The sequence below is a fragment of the Dermacentor variabilis genome, chromosome 1, assembly GCF_050947875.1.
Source record: "Dermacentor variabilis isolate Ectoservices chromosome 1, ASM5094787v1, whole genome shotgun sequence".
In the NCBI taxonomy this organism is placed as follows: domain Eukaryota; kingdom Metazoa; phylum Arthropoda; class Arachnida; order Ixodida; family Ixodidae; genus Dermacentor; species Dermacentor variabilis.
Genome location: NC_134568.1, coordinates 98,633,639 through 98,651,314, shown reverse-complemented (window position 1 = coordinate 98,651,314; position 17,676 = coordinate 98,633,639). Strand labels below are relative to the sequence as shown.

Here is a 17,676-nt window from a genome sequence, read left to right as displayed (position 1 = left end):
TTAATTTGGTTACCCTCTCTGCCATTCACCTCTTGATTTCCCTTCCTGGCTTTTTCGTTAGTCCGCTTTCCGTACTCAACCGCATCAGTCCCCTTCAGCGTTAGTCCCATCGCGAGACCTAAGTGCACTCGGCATATTCAACGAGGGTCTTGCCTTATAGTACGACGTGTTCAAGCAGCGACTGCAGCTATGTATTTATAGAGGTCGGTGCACAGCTTTCTCTTTCGTTTGCCTTCCTCAGGCACGTGGCACCTTCATTGTCCATGGACTGAGCCAAATGACAAAGGGAAGGCTTTCCAACGAAAGCTATGTGCGAGAGGGTGAGGGAGTCGAGGGGCTATGGGATTTCGAATGAGAGCGCATCTCGTGAATGACTACGGAACCTTAAAGACGCGCGAACGGCGTGCAGCACGACGCGCAGCGGGAATACGAGCTACCGATAGCGGTGCTCGTATCGGTAGCTCAGTAGGACAACAAAAAGAGAAAAAAAAACGTGCACGCATTCCTCGCACTGCCTCCGAGGCATAATGCATACACGCCCAAGGCGTTTATGCGCATGCCCAGGACAGCCAGTGAGTCCGATGAGCTATCTGCGTTCCCTTTATGCATACAGCGGGGCGACAAAGTGTGCCGTGCGCGCCCCTAAGCTTTCAATGCATGCTCGCGCTGAATTGTCGGGAAATGTTGCTCTCAAGATGAACTGGAGCTGAAATGCACCCATCGCTCTGACCGAAAGCTATTTCGAAAAAAAAAACAGAAAGAAAACTGCAGTTCTTCCGTGCAGGCGTTACAGCTCGTGCATGTGCGCCGTTTCCGCGATTGAATTTCTTTGAACCTGTCTAGTTTATCGGAAAGATGAACTAGCTGCAGTCCCGTTATTCCATTCGTGAATGCCAACAATTCCTTTCTCTCCGTTTTCGCTTTTCTTTTTCATTCTACAAAAATTTTGCTTAACGCCGCGACCTTATGAACGAAGGTTTTGCTTAGTAGCGAAATTTATTAGGCAGGCGTTTGCGGAATGTGACATACGCGATGCACACTTATGCCCCAGGTCTGGCTTCAGCTCGCTACCTTATTTCACTGTTAAGAAACGCCATATCGGTGGTCACTTCGGCAGAGCCAAAGAAGAGCTTAATCGAAACAATATCGGTATCTTCATTTTGTGACCTCCCATTTCGCAGCAGGCCGATATATACAAAGTACCTTTCAATCTCTACTACTAACCTTCAGATCAAAACCTGTCATATGTGCTTCTAACGTCGACCCTACAAACTAAAAAAAATAAATAGAAAAGAATGTCACTTTCTTGGAGCCACACTCAACTATGCGTAGAAGCACATAGAAATGTCGCGCTAGCAAGTGAAAACTGCTGCAGCATATTGGTTGTTTCTCTCACGAAATGCGTCAGACATTCCTTACAAATAGGGAAGATGAGATAGGTAAATGTTTTCCTCTGGATTGCTTTTACCACAAAAGCGTACATTTGTAAATAACTCGAGGTAGTAATTATACACGTACTTATGCAAATTAAACTAATAGATATTTCCCATCAGAGCCAGATGATCGACCGCAATGGAAGACCACCGAGCGAGATGCTCATGACCGTTTCCAGACGTGCAAAAAGTAGGCGCTGCTAATTTTTACAGCGCAATAAACTCCGGCCAATTTCATCCAGAAAAGCGACACTGAAGGGCCCATGTTAAAGAACCCCAGGTTGTCAAAGTTATTCCTGAGTCCCCCCCTACGGTGAGCATCATAATCATATCGTGGTTTCTGCACGTAAAACCTCGGAATTTAAAGCGAAACTGAAGTCCCGAAGCATGCAGCTGTCGCACACTTAGCTTAAGGTTGATGGGTGACGTGACTGCTTACGCTTCACCATCACGCAAGCATGAAGCGAGCGAGATCGTGGCTTGATAAGGACGGTCACTTGATGCTCGCCCTATGGTGAGGCGTAAGGAATCAGGCCACTCATTGGACTAAGCTAAGGGCGTGACAGTTGCATCCTTCGGGACTTCAGTTTCGCTTTTCTAGGTGAAATTGACCGGGATTCATTACGCTGTAAAAATTGACAGGGCCTACCTTTTGCACGCGTGGAAATGGTTATGAGTACAGCGCACGACAGGCTTCGAAGTCTTCCATTGTGGTCAATCTTCTGGCTCTTCTGGCAAAGCAAAAATAGTATAATTTGCCCAACTACTCGTCAAAATAATACCTCAAGTTGTATGCATATGTGATATACTCAGTCCAGTGAAAATCATTTGTATATCTCGTCTTCCTTATATTTAAAATATTTCGAACGCGTTTCTTGAAACACCCGGCATACGGGAAGCACGTGGTGCTTTATGCTCGTCAAGTCAAGAAAGTGAGCAGGAAGTTTTTGTCCAAATGTTCAGGGAGCTGACAAATTGAGGGAGGGCGAATTGGAACCGCTGATCAAAAGACGTTTATATGCTTGTCTTCTAGTCGCGAAGGCAACACGCCACTACGTTCACGGGACTATTTCCCATAACAGGATTACCCGGATAAATATAACCACCGCTAAATAAAGCGCAGGTGAAACACACAGCAGCAGCCAAATCACACAAATGTGGACCTCGGACTTATTGGCCAGGCGACATATTAATAAATATTTACTTTCTGTGCAAAAGGCAACCGCCAAAGAACAAATTAAAGCACGGTTAGGATCACAAAGTTACAACTTTGCTGTTTCTGGAGTGTTGCTTCAGTAAGGCCTGCCATATAGTCGAAGAGCTATTGGAAAAGCCAGTCACTCACCACATCTAATCTCGCTTCGCGCACACATTCAAGGTCCACTTCCCGAGCTGCCGTGCAAATCTGCATTCGAACTCCGTCATGCCGAGGACAGCGTCCAGCTGGGACGCTCTTCTCGGCTCCGCAGGCAGTAATTCGGTACCACCATCTATTAAAACCGCTATCTTTACTATATATTGCAATATATATACTCCTCTCCGTAACGCCTGATGCAGCATTGAAAATAATGAAAAAAAAATTACCAGCTCCTATATCACTTAGATAACTCTGCCTGCTCAGACGTGTTGTAACATATCTCGTGTGAACTAGCTGTTAATCGTTTGCGGTAAATCACTAAAGCAATGAGTGAAGAGAAATGGATACGCAGCTTTTCCAGCCAGCTGCCAGCGACGAAAGTTTAATCCTCAAAAAATGTGTTGCTGGCGCTAACTGCCAGACTGGAGAGCTTGCACTCCACTCACTCACTCACTCACTCACTCACTCACTCACTCACTCACTCACTCATTCTTTCTCTCTACCCGCCGTGGTTGCTCAGTGGCTATGGTGTTGGGCTGCTGAGCACGAGGTCGCGGGATCGAATCCCGGCCACGGCGGCCGCATTTCGATGGGGGCGAAATGCGAAAACACCCGTGTGCTTAGATTTAGGTGCACGTTAAAGAACCCCAGGTGGTCAAAATTTCCGGAGTCCTCCACTACGGCGTGCCTCATAATCAGAAAGTGGTTTTGGCACGTAAAACCCCAAATATTATTATTATTATTATATCCTTTCTCTCTCTTTCACACACACGTATTACAGTCCTATTCCAGCTTTTAAATGTGATCGAGCTTAAAGCAGTGCAGGCATTGAGAAAACTTACTTCTTTCGCAACGCATGCTGCACCTTATCGCCCGTTATTCTGGCATTGCTATCTTTCTCTCTCTCTAATGCCATTTATGAAACTAATGAACGCGTTTCAATGTGCACTTATCTGCCGCCACGATACATCGCATTATTTCCGCGAGGCGAAGCTTAAATGCAAAAAGTGAAAAAAAAAAGAATGTGTTATTTTCACCTCGTACGCCACTAAATACGTTCTCGCTGCGTGATACTCACACACCCAGTATAGCAAGCAATACACAACGTAACAGATGATAAGGGTAGTTGAAATTCGGCTTACTTGTTCTGTGAGTAATCCATTCGGGCAGTCCTTTAGAAAGCCTTTGTACCTATATAGGAAGAAAAAAAATAAAGGTAAGAAAAGACTAAACACTGATAAATTTTTCACGTGCTTTTGTTGTTTATAATTCCTACAGCTGCGGCATTCCCCTCCATGCTTTCATGAAACTGGAAGAACAATGGTGGTTAATGTTCTATTATTTTTCTTTTCCTTATATACCCTTGTATTTAGTTCTTTCGCGAAAATTTACAATTGTTTCATGCCAAACAACTTTCAGCTTCATTGCTAGAAGTCGCCCGTAAGACATGTGCCCTTTAACTGACCGTTGCACGTAGTGAATTGGAACAGAGTGACGACTCGCTTTATAAGGCCGTCCAACTGATGTATACCGCCGCTTAAAGCCTTTTTAGAGCACCGTGCCATAGTTGGCGTTGAAACGGTAATGTCGCTAGCCAAAACGGCGCTGCGCAGCATTTGCGCGCTTCTGGTAACGCCGACAATACCCGAGGTGCCAGAGCAGCAATCAGCCTGTCGCGCCTTTTGCCAGCTGCAGATAACCAACTGACACATTTGAATCACACACGTTGGGCGCGATCGTTGCTGTGCTTCGCGATGTGGGCAAGGTCTGACCAGCCGACCGGCAACGTCCGTTCGTTCTTGGGCGCTTAATTTCCTGCCCTATCCGTACGGCACACCACAGCCAACGGGCGAAGGAAGTCGAGAGAGCACGTTACGAAGGTTCGAAGAGGATAGCGCTGGAACAGGGCAATGTGGGCAACCGAAGGCGACTCGTCAACGGGACATAATTTAGAGACGCGGAACGCATTGACAAATAGGCAAACCAAACCAGCACCTCGAGACGAGCGGGGCCACAACGCCTGCTTAGCTCAAAGTGGAGTGAATAGGAAGGCCCGTGGGCAGGAAGACAGATGAATCACAAAGAAGAGCGAAGAGAGAAAGTGGGGAGAAAGAAAACATGCAGCGAAGCCTCTCGAGGTTAGATTTCCTACATTCAAGAGTTATTGCGTTTAATGTACAGCTCCAGAATCCTACCGACGGAGAGGCGCCCGTTCGCACTTTCGGCTGTCCTCAGACAGAGTACAAAACGTAAAATGATTCCCACAATATTGGTCCATCAATTGTTCGGGTGCCTCTGGTAACAATATGAAAACCTAATAACAATGACTTCCTGGGGGAACTGCGGAAGTCGCGGCGGCCATCCTGTCGTCTACTTTCTCGTGTATTTGTGTATGTGTACAAGATTAGTCATGATGATGAGTTGCTGACATCCCCTTTGGAACAGGGTGCTTAAAAAAGTCACCTAGCTTGCGTGAGTTATTCAGGTATGCTATAGATGTCTTCCATTCTAGCATTTTGTATGCATCTCTTGAAGCTTTTTCTCTTCCTCAAAACTTCTCCACCTTGCACCACTACCTACGCCTCTAACCGATCCGGTCATATCAATCTCTTCCCTGCTTTTTTTTTACATCAATATTTTAAACATGTCTTGCTTATATCTCGACTGCTGACCGGTTGATGCGTTGGTCCATTTTAATTAATCCAAGCGCTTCTGGAAGGTGTACGTTACCTAGGGGTTTCACTAGGCGCATCCCTTCGCATTCCATTAGTACGCGCTTAGTAATCTCCAGATTTTTACGGCAGCACACACATGCCTCAGCTAGTTGCGAATATTTGCTCCAGTATGTTTTTCGTGCTTAGGCAACCGGCTCGAGCCTCAAATAGCAAGGCACTGCCCTTTGTGTTATCGCAGAGATTTTCCCTTCTAATTTCTTTCTTCTCATTCTTACGGGACCCTTAGGGTCCCCGTACGGTCTTGGGACCTTGGGACCCTGTTCTGCATATCCTTCTTGTAATCATGCTCTGAAAAAATAAATGTTTGATTTGATTTGTAAATACTCAAGGTCCTTTTTGTTTCCGTTCTTTGCATCCAGTTAACAGTCTCTCTGTTTCTCGCACTTTCTTCTGGGAATGTTAGCCAGCGCCCTCTCACAGCCAAGATAGCGAATTCGCCGCATCAGTTTAACCGCCCGCGTCACGCAATACGTGACCTTAGGAGCGGGCAACTGGCCAATAAACCCTTATATCGATGAATGCTCATGGCGCCAACACGGCCAAATTCGAGGCTCTCGCTATGCACGAAGCGAGAAGAGTGACGGGATCCGAGAGGCTCAATTTCTATAAAAAAAACACTGAAAAAGAAAGCCCAACCCCTCTGACCTTCGCAGTATTCTCGCTTATAAAAATGAAAGGCATCGGTGCTTACGTAAATTTATTGCCACGTCAAAAACACGCGGTAAGTACGTGTCCGCGCGCGCATCCGATTGTAGGGTACCGCATATGAGGTGAAAGGTGACGCCAAGTGTTGTGACCGCTTTTATTGCATAACTACCACCTTTGTGTCGCGACCCTGTTGTTCTGTTTTTCGCATTTTGTGCCGAACTGCGTGCCGTGCTCGTCCTTTGTACGAAGGTATTTTGTGCGGGTTTCTCTGGATGGCTTTCGCGCTGGCTCGCAATTGTCTCAGCACAGGGACCGCATTTTCTTTTTTTTTAACGATCCATTTTAGTTTACAATCTTTCGGCCCTTTCCGCGTTCGATCGAACGTGACTGGGCTGCCGCCTCGCCGCCATTATCGCTGCGATCGGCCACTCTGCGTGAGGCAAGACAAAAAGAATCGAAAACTAAGTTCAACATTATCAAAATTGCGGGCCCTGGATTGTGCTTCATGGTGCTAGTGTCCGTTGTGTCATCGGATGTTTATTGTGCGCTTGTTGGTGCTTTATAGCCCGTACGCAGGGCTAACTGCGAATACCGTTACGCTCAATTTAATTTCATGAGATAACCCACTTGTGCAGCTGAGCGATGTTTTTAGATTTTTGCTTACTCCGACTTTTTCAACTAAACTTTAGTGTAATGCACCCATAGTTGCTTTTTTACCTTTTATTCATTTTTGTTTTCTCATATTGTGGCTCCGGCAGCCACCGTTTATTTCAAGCCAATAGAAACCGGATTTAAGCTCTTACGGTATGAAGTTTTATTTTCCTGTGACAAAAAAATAAAGACACTAGGGGAACATTTTCTTCGGCCAGATATGCCCGAACAAAGGCCATCTTTTTTTTCGTTGCCTTTTTTTCATTTGTTGATTGGTGATGCTGCTGTTAGCTCTTGGAACACGCAGGCCCCACCCTAGCTTTATCGTACGCACGGCCGCAATTTTCTAGTTCTTACCAATTCATCACTTAATATGATGCTAGAAACAGCATTACCCGTAGAAACATATTTTTCCAATAAACTGGTCCTTTTGCAAACAAATTAAGCTCTTCCATAAAACAAACCCATAACTGCATGTTGTAGCATATATGATACAGCAATTAATGCCTGCCGTACAGAACTCCCCCCCCCCCCCCGCCCAAGGTTTTCCTCGATCAATACATCACAGAAGGCTGATAAATCGTAAACAGGCACCCTTGTATTTTTCGTGCGCCGATTTGAAGTCTATAAATTCTGAAAATGACATGTCTATTTACGAACTTTTTGTATATTGTGCGACTAGTTGCCACCATACATTATGCTAAGAAAAATACCTCGAAAGCTTTTTAAAGCGCCGCAGTCCCTGTGCATTTTATTGCTAAAGAGAACTTGATTCTGGATCAATATGTAGCGTTTCTTATTTCTATTCCGTTACGCTAGAATAAGTTTTCCTATGCGTATTATATGCAAGGTGTCTCACGTAACGTGTGCCAGAACTTCAGGATATACGAGCGCCAGCTGGATAGAACCGAGTTAATGTTGTTTGCCATCGCTTGGAGCAAGTGAGACTGTATTTTTTACATTTCGCCTAATTACATATTTAGTCATAATAACTAATCACATTCATTAAATACTATATTCAGAGCAAAAGTGTCAAGTGAAAATTGTATACCTTCTCAAAAAATTTCCAATCCAGCTTTCTGCTGCTCAATATCTGCTACATGAAACGTTTTTTTTCCCGAGCCTCAAATAAGCCCGCGAAGACCTGCGAAAATGACCGCGTGACGAGTAGCGCGGCATTTTTTGTGTGTTTCGCGAGCTTCCTTTCAGGCTTGGAAAAACACTTTTGGTTCAAAAACTACCTTGGTTCTTCCTAACTACGTGGCACTCGCACATATTATATATATATATATATATATATATATATATATATATATATATATATATATATATATATTCTTTTTTTTAAATTTTGGCACAAGTGAGCAGCCTGGTGAACAGGCAATTGGCAACTACGGCGTCGATTCTAGGAACGTTAGAGGAGAGATGCTGGTAGAATTGGCGGAAAGGAATAAGCTGCGAATAATAAACACCTTCAGGAAGAGTAGCAACAGAAAGGTGGACCTGGAAAAGCCCTAATGGTGAAACAAGGTTAGTGCGGGCTAGGATTCACCTCAATTTGAAGCGAGAAAGAGCAGAATTGGTCAGGAAGAAACAGGCCAACGTAGACGCAGTAAGGGTAAAAGCAGGCCAATGCAGGCTGCTGTTTGCAAACAAATATGCAGCCTTAGAACAGATAAATGAAAATGACATAGAGGTAATGAATGAAACCTTAACTAGGCTGCCTTCAGAGGTAGCAATTGAAGCAGGAGGTAAGGCACCAAGGCATCCAGTAGGCAAGCTCTCCTAAGTAACAAAGAACCTAATAAACAAACGACAAAGAATGAAAGTGTCCAACTCAAGAGATAGAATTCGCGGAACTGTCAAAACTGATCAACAAGGAGAAAGTAATGGATATTCGAAATTATAACGTGAGAAAGAATTAGGAAGCCGTAAAACATGGACGGAGCATGAAATCAGTGAGAAGATCCATCGCATTAATCTGGTTATTGAGAAATCCGCAGAGTACAATCAGCCTCTCTATATGGCTTTCATAGATTACGAAAAGGCATTGGATTCAGTAGCGATACCAGCAGTCATAGAGACATTACGCAATCAAGGAGTAGAGGCCGCTTAGGTAAATATCTTGGAAAATATCTACAGATATCCCACAGCTACCTTAATTCTCCACAAGAAAAGTAGGAAGATACTTATCAAGAAAGGGGGCACACAAGGAGAAAATAACTCCAATGCTATTCACTGCGTGCTTGGAAGAAGTTTTCAAGCTATTAAACTGGGAACGCTAAGGAGTCATGATCAGCCGCGAATATCTCGGCAACCTTCGGTTTGCAGATGACGTTGTCCTGTTCAGCAACACTGGAGACGAGTTACAACAAATGATTGAGGACCTTAACAGAGAACGTGTAAGAGTGGGATTGAAGATTAATACGCAGAAAACAAAGACAATGAGAATAGCCGGGCAAGGGAACAAGAGTTCAAGATCGCCGGTCAGTCTTTGGAGTCTGTGAAGGAGTACGTTTACTTATGTCAACTAATCACAGGGAACCCTGACCATGAGAAGGAAATTCAAAGATGAATGAAAATGGGTTAAAACGCATACGGCAGACATTGTCAGCTCCTGACTGGAAGCTTACCGTTATCATTGAAAAGAAAGGTGTACAATCAGTGCATTTTACCAGCGCTGACATATGGGGCAGAGACTTGGAGACTGACAAAGAAGCTTGAGAACAAGTCAATAACCGCGCAAAGAGCGATGGAACGAAGAATGCTAGGCATAACGTTAAGAGACGGAAAGAGACCGGTTTGGAACAGAGAGCAAACGGGCATAGCCGATATTCTAATTGAAATTAAGAGAAAAAAATGAAGCTGGGCAGGTCATGTCATGCGTAGGTTAGATAACCGGTGGACTATTAGGGTTACAGAATGGGTGCCAAGAGAACGGGAACGCAGTAGAGGCCGGCAGATGACTAGGTGGGGTGATGAAATCGGGAAATTCGCGGGCGCTAATTCGGAATCGGTTGGCGCAGGACAGGGGTAATTGGAGATCGCAGGGAGATGCCTTCGTCCTGCAGTGAACATAAAATAGGCTGATAATATGCAGGACAACCTGTATACACCACTCTGCATGCACGATGCAGTAAAAGGTAACTAACTAACTAACTAACTAACTAACTAACTAACTAACTAACTAACTAACTAACTAACTAACTAACTAACTAACTCACTCACTAACTAACTAACTAACCAGCTAACCAGCCAACCAGCCAACCAACAATGTAAATTTTCTTTTCGCTCTTTGAAAAGCTGCGTTCGGTTTTGGGTTGCTATCTACACCACGTATTGCGCATTGAGAGGTGCACTCTAATTGTAGCAAATACGACCATGCAAGGTCGTACATACATAAATACCAAAGAATGTGCCCCTCGGAACAGCCCCACAGCAGCTCAATTGGCAGGGCAAGGCACGCGTAATGCGGAGGTTGTGGGTTCGGGTCCCGGCGGCGGCAAGTTCTTTCTTCCTCCCCTTACATTCCCTTTGGCTTATGATTTCGACTCTTAGAAGAAAAAAAAAACTACGGATAATTTCTTCTATGCCTTTTTTGCCTTTATTATATGTTGGCATCATCTGGTTGCGAATAACAAAACCGGGGCGCTCTGTTCCACTTCTCGTTCAATGGAAGGTCGTGTGACTTTTAAGTACACCGGGTTAAACATTCACGCGTCCTCTTCCGCCCGTGTCGAGAGCTTTGCTATCCGCATTTTTTAAATTGACAGTTGGTCGTCTGCTTTAAGCCACTAGATTGTCGAAATAAATTTCTTGCTTTGGGACAATTACAACCACAATTTCCACAATTCAGGCAAGTTATCGATGTGAGCAATTCGAAAGCCTCGGGATATTTATCAGACGTCTAGCAGCTAAGACGTCGAACGAAGCACTGTTACATTTCATCTTGTTTTTTTTTTTATGTGTATGCTCGAAGCGATGCGGACACATTGCTAGGGAAGGCGAAAGAAGAAATGCGACAGAAAAAAAAAGAAGAGGCTAGGAGGCTGGAGAATTTTATGAAAGGGAGAAATATAGGGTGTACACAGGACAAGTAAGTAGTAAAGCCCTTGGATCTTGGAAAGGCAGCGAGAGGCTTTGATCTCGCCGCCGAGCTACGCGATTGGACAGCGCGCCCCCGTGGTATGGGCCAGGAGCAGACAGCAGGCCACGCGCGCTGCGCACGCCCTTGCTCTCTGTTAGCAACCAATCAGCAAACGTCCACGCATAGTTTCCACAATCGCGAAGGTGCATAGATCGACACGTGGCGACCCGTACCCACTTGTCCATGCAAAAAGAAGGCTAGGAATGGACGGTTTTGTAAAGACGCCGAACTAACAAATTTTCCGCCAAACGTCACATCGTCGCTTAATGTAACCGGCGCATTAGGCGCGCCAAAGTTAAATGTTTTTGTCTTGGCGTAAATTACAAGGTGCTTCCGACAGTTGTCGCTACATCTATAAGACCCAGAGGCTTTAGTAAGGAGAGCATCCAAGTAGATATGTAAAAATTCTCACTCTGCACAGCATGAAGGGCGAGTGCTAGCTAGCGTTGCATTTTTTTTTCTTTTTATTGAGGAAATATGCAAAAAAATTTTATCAGCGTGCGATAAAGGGTGCACAGAAGGTTTACTCACCATTGTCGAACTTCTTTTTCTGTAACTGCAAAATAAGAAAGAAAGGGAGAAATAAAGAAAACACGTTTTAGTCACTATCGCAAAGCATTGAATTACTTCCGATGCAAGTTATCGCGATTCAGTTACAACTGGTGACGTTTACAGATAGGAAACAACAGCACTCATGCAGTAACCTGGAAGCGCAACCAATTACGCTCCATTTTTGCGCCCCTCAGTTGCCACCCCTGCTACAGGCAACTTTCTTCCTCCGTTCCCCTAGCATGTCTTTCGCTGACGCCTATAAGAAGCCGCAATCGCTTTCGAGTCTTTCCTCGCCGTTGTCGTAGATGCATTATTGTACTGAAGGTCTGCACGGCTCTGCTTCTACGCCCCTTTTACCGAGGCCACGTATAAGCGTTGCTTTCGGCGCTTCCCTATTTCGCTGGCCGGCCAGTCCCTCGGATTAGATAGCATCGTCGAAGTATCTCGCCCGCGTTGGCGAGGAAGCTCAGTTCAGCTGTTTTCTATCGTTCTCGTTATCACTCTCTTTTTTTTTCCTCGCTCGCTTCTTGGTGCCGTCAGCCGGCTCTCTCGCATCGACGAAAAGACAAGAACCCGCAACGCAACATGCGCTACTGGGACCACCTATACTGACCGGCGGGAGCACATGGCGCTTTGCGTGATTCGCTCCTTGCCACACGTGGTGGGCACCGGTCGCTTCTGGATATTTCTTCCTTCGCCGTGGCCCGCTCCGCGCATCTGAGTGGAACCAAGAGCAGCCTCCCAATTACGCTAGTGTCGGCAATGCGTCGCTACCTGCTTCGCTGGCTTATTGGACGTCTGAAACGACGGAGCAACCGGAGGCAAATTGGGCTCGGCCACTGTGGGAGAATCGATGCGCGGAGCGAAAAGGAGAAAAAAAAAGACGCAACGATTGCACGACCCACCGCGGTAGCTTAGTGGCTGCTGCATTGCGCTGCTGAGCTCGAGGTGGCGGGTTCGATATCGGCCGGGGCGGCAGCATTCCGATGTGGACGGAATGCAAAAGACAAAAAAAAAAAAAACGCTCGTGTACCTCGTGCTTTCGGTGCACGTCAATGAACCGCCGCTAGTCGCCTTATTCCGGAGTCCCCCACTACGGCGTGCCTCAGTTTGGCTCGTTGAACCCGAGGATTTGAATTTAACCAGTACGCGAATGCTATCCAAGTATTGCAGAAGTTACAATTCATTCTGCCCACATTGGCTGCAGTGAAAAGAAAACGAAATCTCTGAAAGTTCAAATGGCGACCACGTGGCATTAGTGCAGTAAAATGCGCCTTTTCAATGGACGCCAAATGCGATTGATTTCCTTTCCCTAGGACACAGAAATAAACTTGCGGACACTTAAAGCACTGTTGTCTGGGTACGCTGCAGAGTTCTACTCGATTAGTCATTTCTTTCTAGATGCGTCGGAAGCAAAGCAAATAAATATGCCCGAATGCAGCTGCATCGCGTATCTATAGAGAAAAAATGTCACCCTATTCCTTGTCCTTATCTGCAAACCGACGGTCCTGTATGCTTTTTTTTAATTGAAATGAAAATAAAAGAAAGAGACGTAGTCACCTTATAATGGTGACGGCTACTCCTTTTTTCATAGCGGAAACAACAATATAAAAAATATGTAGGAAAATGAAATCACTTCATATGGTCAGAAATCCACAGAACAGTCCTATACGCCCATGAACGTAACAGTATAAAAGTCAAATGCAAGTTGCCCCACAATGAGTTCATAAACAAAGTCACAAACTTACTAACTTTCATACTGGTTGACCTACATGTGTCGTGGAAGGATTGTTGTAAAGCGGAAAAATAGTTGTGGCCACTGTCAGCTACGTCTGTGCGTTCTCAGTGCTTGATATGACCGCCGAAATACAAGCGTACACGAGGCATCTCATTGAGGCTGCCGAATGAGTGTTCTACGCGGCGCTCAAGCTAACAAGAAAGCTGAACACGTCTGGTATACAGAGCATACAGCCACTTGGTTAGAGCGCGGAAGCGGCGCGCTCAGAAGTTCGTTTGTTCCGTCTACCGTAGAGTGCTGGCTTCGAAACAACTTTCTTTTGAGCACGTGTTGCCATTCATGCTAGTCTGCGCTACTCGCGCTTCTCGCTATGCAAGTGCCTTGCCTTGCTCCGCCTTACCAGTCACCTTACTATACGTCATACGAGCCTCTGAAGTCTCCACAATGCACATCTAATGCGTGCCTTATCGCCTCTCATGACGCACCACTCACTACAGCCGCTGTTTTCGCTCAGCAGAAGGCAGCGCGACTAGCGATGACACACAAATAAGGCATCACTAGCTGAGTGACAAGTTGTCTTCGTTATCTCAATCCAGCAATTTCCAATAGAGCCTAACTAACGCTGCCGCACATGCGCTCTACCAACGTATGCATAATGATGATGATGATGATGATGATTGCAAGAACACGCGGCAAACGAAATGTTCTCCATTAGGGAACCACAGAACCCCTAATAACAGCTTCACAAAGGTGAACCAAATATTACCCGCGTGGAAACTTTGTGCTGTCAGACAATGCGCGACGGGTGCACTCTTAAGCAAAATTACACCCTCTGGAGTCCGAGTCCTGCACTACGCGTGCCTCGTAACAATAATATCGTGGTTTGGTCACGCAAAATCACAGTATTTATTTTAAATAGATTTGATAGTCAGTAGATTACCATAACATGCCTTTCGCGAGAAGACTTGAAGGACGTGTTTCTTTACCTGATAGTTTCTTTTTTAATGCCTTGTCTTCTTTTACTTCCCAGATATCATAGCTATTTCAATGGATGTTCTGTCACAGCCTTTAATAATAATAATATTTGGGGTTTTACGTGCCAAAACCACTTTCTGATTATGAGGCACGCCGTAGTGGAGGACTCCGGAAATTTGGCCACCTGGGGTTCTTTAACGTGCACCTAAATCTAAGCACACGGGTGTTTTCGCATTTCGGCCCCATCGAAATGCGGCCGCCATGGCCGGGATTCGATCCCGCGACCTCGTGCTCAGCAGCCCAACACCATAACCACTGAGCAACCACGGCGGGTTTGTCACAGCCTTTGTAACAAGTGCTTATACTACATCTACTGCTTGTTACATTACAAAATTAAATATGTGGTCCCCTTTACCCTTTCCCCAGTGTAGGGTAGCCAACCGGGCTCAGTCCTGGTTAACCTCCCTACCGTTCCTTTATTATTTGCTCTCTCTCAAATATGCCTATAAGGGAAAGTTACTTTTCTGCGTTTTATTATAATATGGATAGACAAGCTTCATGTTTGTAAACAAAAAAAGTTGTGAGGTCGATGGCGCGTGGGTAGAATAAAATATATGAAAAAAAAAACTTTTTGTCAAGTTCTCTTCGAGTCATGGTAATCTGCGCCTTAGCTTCTTTTCCTGTATGACGTTAAAAGGCTCAGGACCGATAGAATCAGGAGTGGCGGCCAGAACCACACGTCCGTGGTAAAAAACGTTAGTCAGCGATCTGTAAGACATCATCGCGAGACTGATGCCTATACAGCGTGTTTCTTTCTTTCTTACTGATTGAGCTGTATTACTCGAAGATGCGGACATTACTTACACTGTAAATCAAATGGAATAGCGAATTACCAAAAGTTTACTAATTGATTTTCTGATTACTTTAGCGCACTTATCGCATTGAATCCAGTGATTTTACAAGGCGCATCCACTTCAAACGAATTTCGAAACTGGCACCAGTTTTTAGATAAGCGTTGTCAAACTGGCGGTAAAAATGTGCACTGGTGCTCCACTTTTTTTTTTAACAAAACGCCTTGTTATGCATTGAAGCTCACACATTAGTCAAACAACAGTGCACTTCGTCGTAATGGGAACACATTTCTCAAAAGTGGTGCCGTGCTCAGAGTTCATTCCAAGTGGATATTACTTGCGAATTCAGCAGCTTCAATTCGTAGATTGGAACATGCACCGTAAAGTTTAAAAGTTGTTAGAGAAATTTATTTAGTTTGTCGATTATTAATTTCCATTTCTCGTACAAATAATGTCTGTCTTTTGAAATATTCCAGCTCAAGACGTAAAAATTGTGCTACATGCCACGGGGGCGTAAAAAATTCCGTTAACAATAATTACAAAAAAAAAACTATTGTGGTAGAAATTTGCGGAAATGCTTTTTTTTTTTTTTTTTGCTTTGCCATGCTGCTGCCTACTATAGGGGAAATTGCCTGTCAAGCTGCTGTTTCATGCAGCTTTTTTTATGCCTACCACCTCCTTGTATTTCAAGGAAAATAAACTTGATTTGAATTTCGCAAGAAAAGCAAAAAATTCAACACTACCAAGGAAAAACCGTATAAACACTATAATTCCTTAGGCAGCAACAATAAAGATGGCGCACTGACGCCCTTGCCAGCATATTTTGCAATGATCCAGACGGGTCCACAAACAAGAATGTCCCGTTTTATCAACCTCTGTAACTGTGCTTGCTTATGCATGTGTGTATACATGTTAGCGCGTGTTCCTGCACTATCTCTTATGGCTTCTTGAACTGGTCGCCGAACTTTGCATGTGTTTGGGCTGTTTGACTGTATTTATCGTTCTTAGGCAATTTTGGGGATTTCATTTTGTTTGCCATGTCAAAAGCCGTAGCCGGCGTCAACTAAAGGTACCAACCACTTTTATAATATCATGTCATTTTAAAAAATGTTGCGGTCTCGCAGTTTGTCGTGCATTCACAGTTCCTACACAGTGAAAGTCCCAAGTGCCCACCAGATATACTCCGTGCAGCCAAACTATGCGCGCACGCCGTTTTATTGCAGCAATTGCTGTCTGCGCTTGTGAATACTGTCACAAGTTGGGGGTATTTGGTACCCCACTGTGGGACACAGATTCTGTGATACGTATGGCAAGTATTTGCACACAAGCCCGCTGTCGCACTTTATGCGTCAGTTGAACACTGTGTAAGCCACGTAAGACCTTGTGGAAGTGAATTCGCCTCTAACGCCAAGAATCAGTCGAAGAGAGGTCACTGAGGCGTTATGTCAGTTGCAACCACCAAATTACCGAATGACTCTACACGATGACCGCTAGACGCGCGAATCAACTCCAGATTAGTTGTGGACGCGTTCAGCGAGCACGCACTTCGCTTGGGAGCACAAGGTTATCCTCTTCTTGCTGTTTTCCCTTCTTTAGGGTAAAGCAAAACACGTCAGTGATCACGACGCGAAATGTGATGGCACACGAGAGCATCGGAGGATGCGAATCCAGCGAGGCGACGGACGCCGAGTTAGTTGAAGTGAACTACACTTTCTGTGGTCACGCAGAGAGTAACCGCGTTGGGATAGTGCTCTCCATGCTAATGGAGTCGGGTCCTGTCGAGCTCGGGCTAAGTCCCTCAGCCATTTGCTCCTCTCGTGCCTGCCTGTTTGCCGCGAAGATCTCGTTCGCTCTGATCTCCTGTGCCGCTCGGCTGGACGTGACCGCCTTGAATGAAGTTCGCGGAGCATTCTACCCACATGTGCTGATGAATTCCAAGCGAGTTTGCATCCAATTAGAGGCGCGCAGTGAACGAGTGGCACTGGACAGCTGTACAATGTGGGAGTCACTCGGAAAGCTCGAAGGAATTATAAGGATCCACGTGTTCGAGGGGCTTGTTTTTTTTTTTTTCGCACGTGCCTGACACACTTTTTCTTTCTTTTTTTTACTTTCTAGCACTTGGTGCTACTCGTAAGTGACTGTGAAACAGCAGTGGCGCCAGTTTATGTGACCAGTGAGCCGACAGAGCAGAGAGAGGCACTTGAGAAGCCATTCCGCACCCTTCTTTACAAAAACGGCAAAATAATGCTAGAATGCGCGGCGTTGGCGTGTGCAAAATCCGATGCATGCAGAATGCGGGAAGGTACACGTGGTTTCCACTACTGGTGGTGAGCCGAATAAGACTGACTGGATTTGAACGTGTGTTTGAGAAGTAGCTCCTATTCTTGGGGGGTGGCTGGGGTGAGCGATTCTTACCAATATGCTAAAAAGCGCTTCAACGCTTCTTTCGTTTGTTGTTGTTCTCTTGTTGCTGTTGTTGTTTACGATCGTGTTGGAACAGCACCCCCCCTCCCCTTTCACTAAAGCCTGAATCCTGCGCTGTCTTACTACAAATCCACGACATTAAGTTGCTACCAGCTATAAATGGCT

At 45.2% G+C, this 17,676-nt stretch overlaps 1 protein-coding gene across 1 annotated transcript in view; it reads right to left on the bottom strand.

The window, feature by feature from the left end:
- Positions 1-17,676, bottom strand: part of LOC142581548 (frequenin-1-like) — a 325,333-nt gene that overhangs the window by 82,191 nt on the left and 225,466 nt on the right. The window contains exons 2-3 of the mRNA XM_075691216.1: positions 11,503-11,527; positions 3,933-3,981 (exon numbers count right to left, since the gene is read on the bottom strand). Of these exons, the coding sequence (XP_075547331.1) occupies positions 3,933-3,981; positions 11,503-11,527 (74 nt within the window). The remainder of the gene's footprint in view (positions 1-3,932; positions 3,982-11,502; positions 11,528-17,676) is intronic.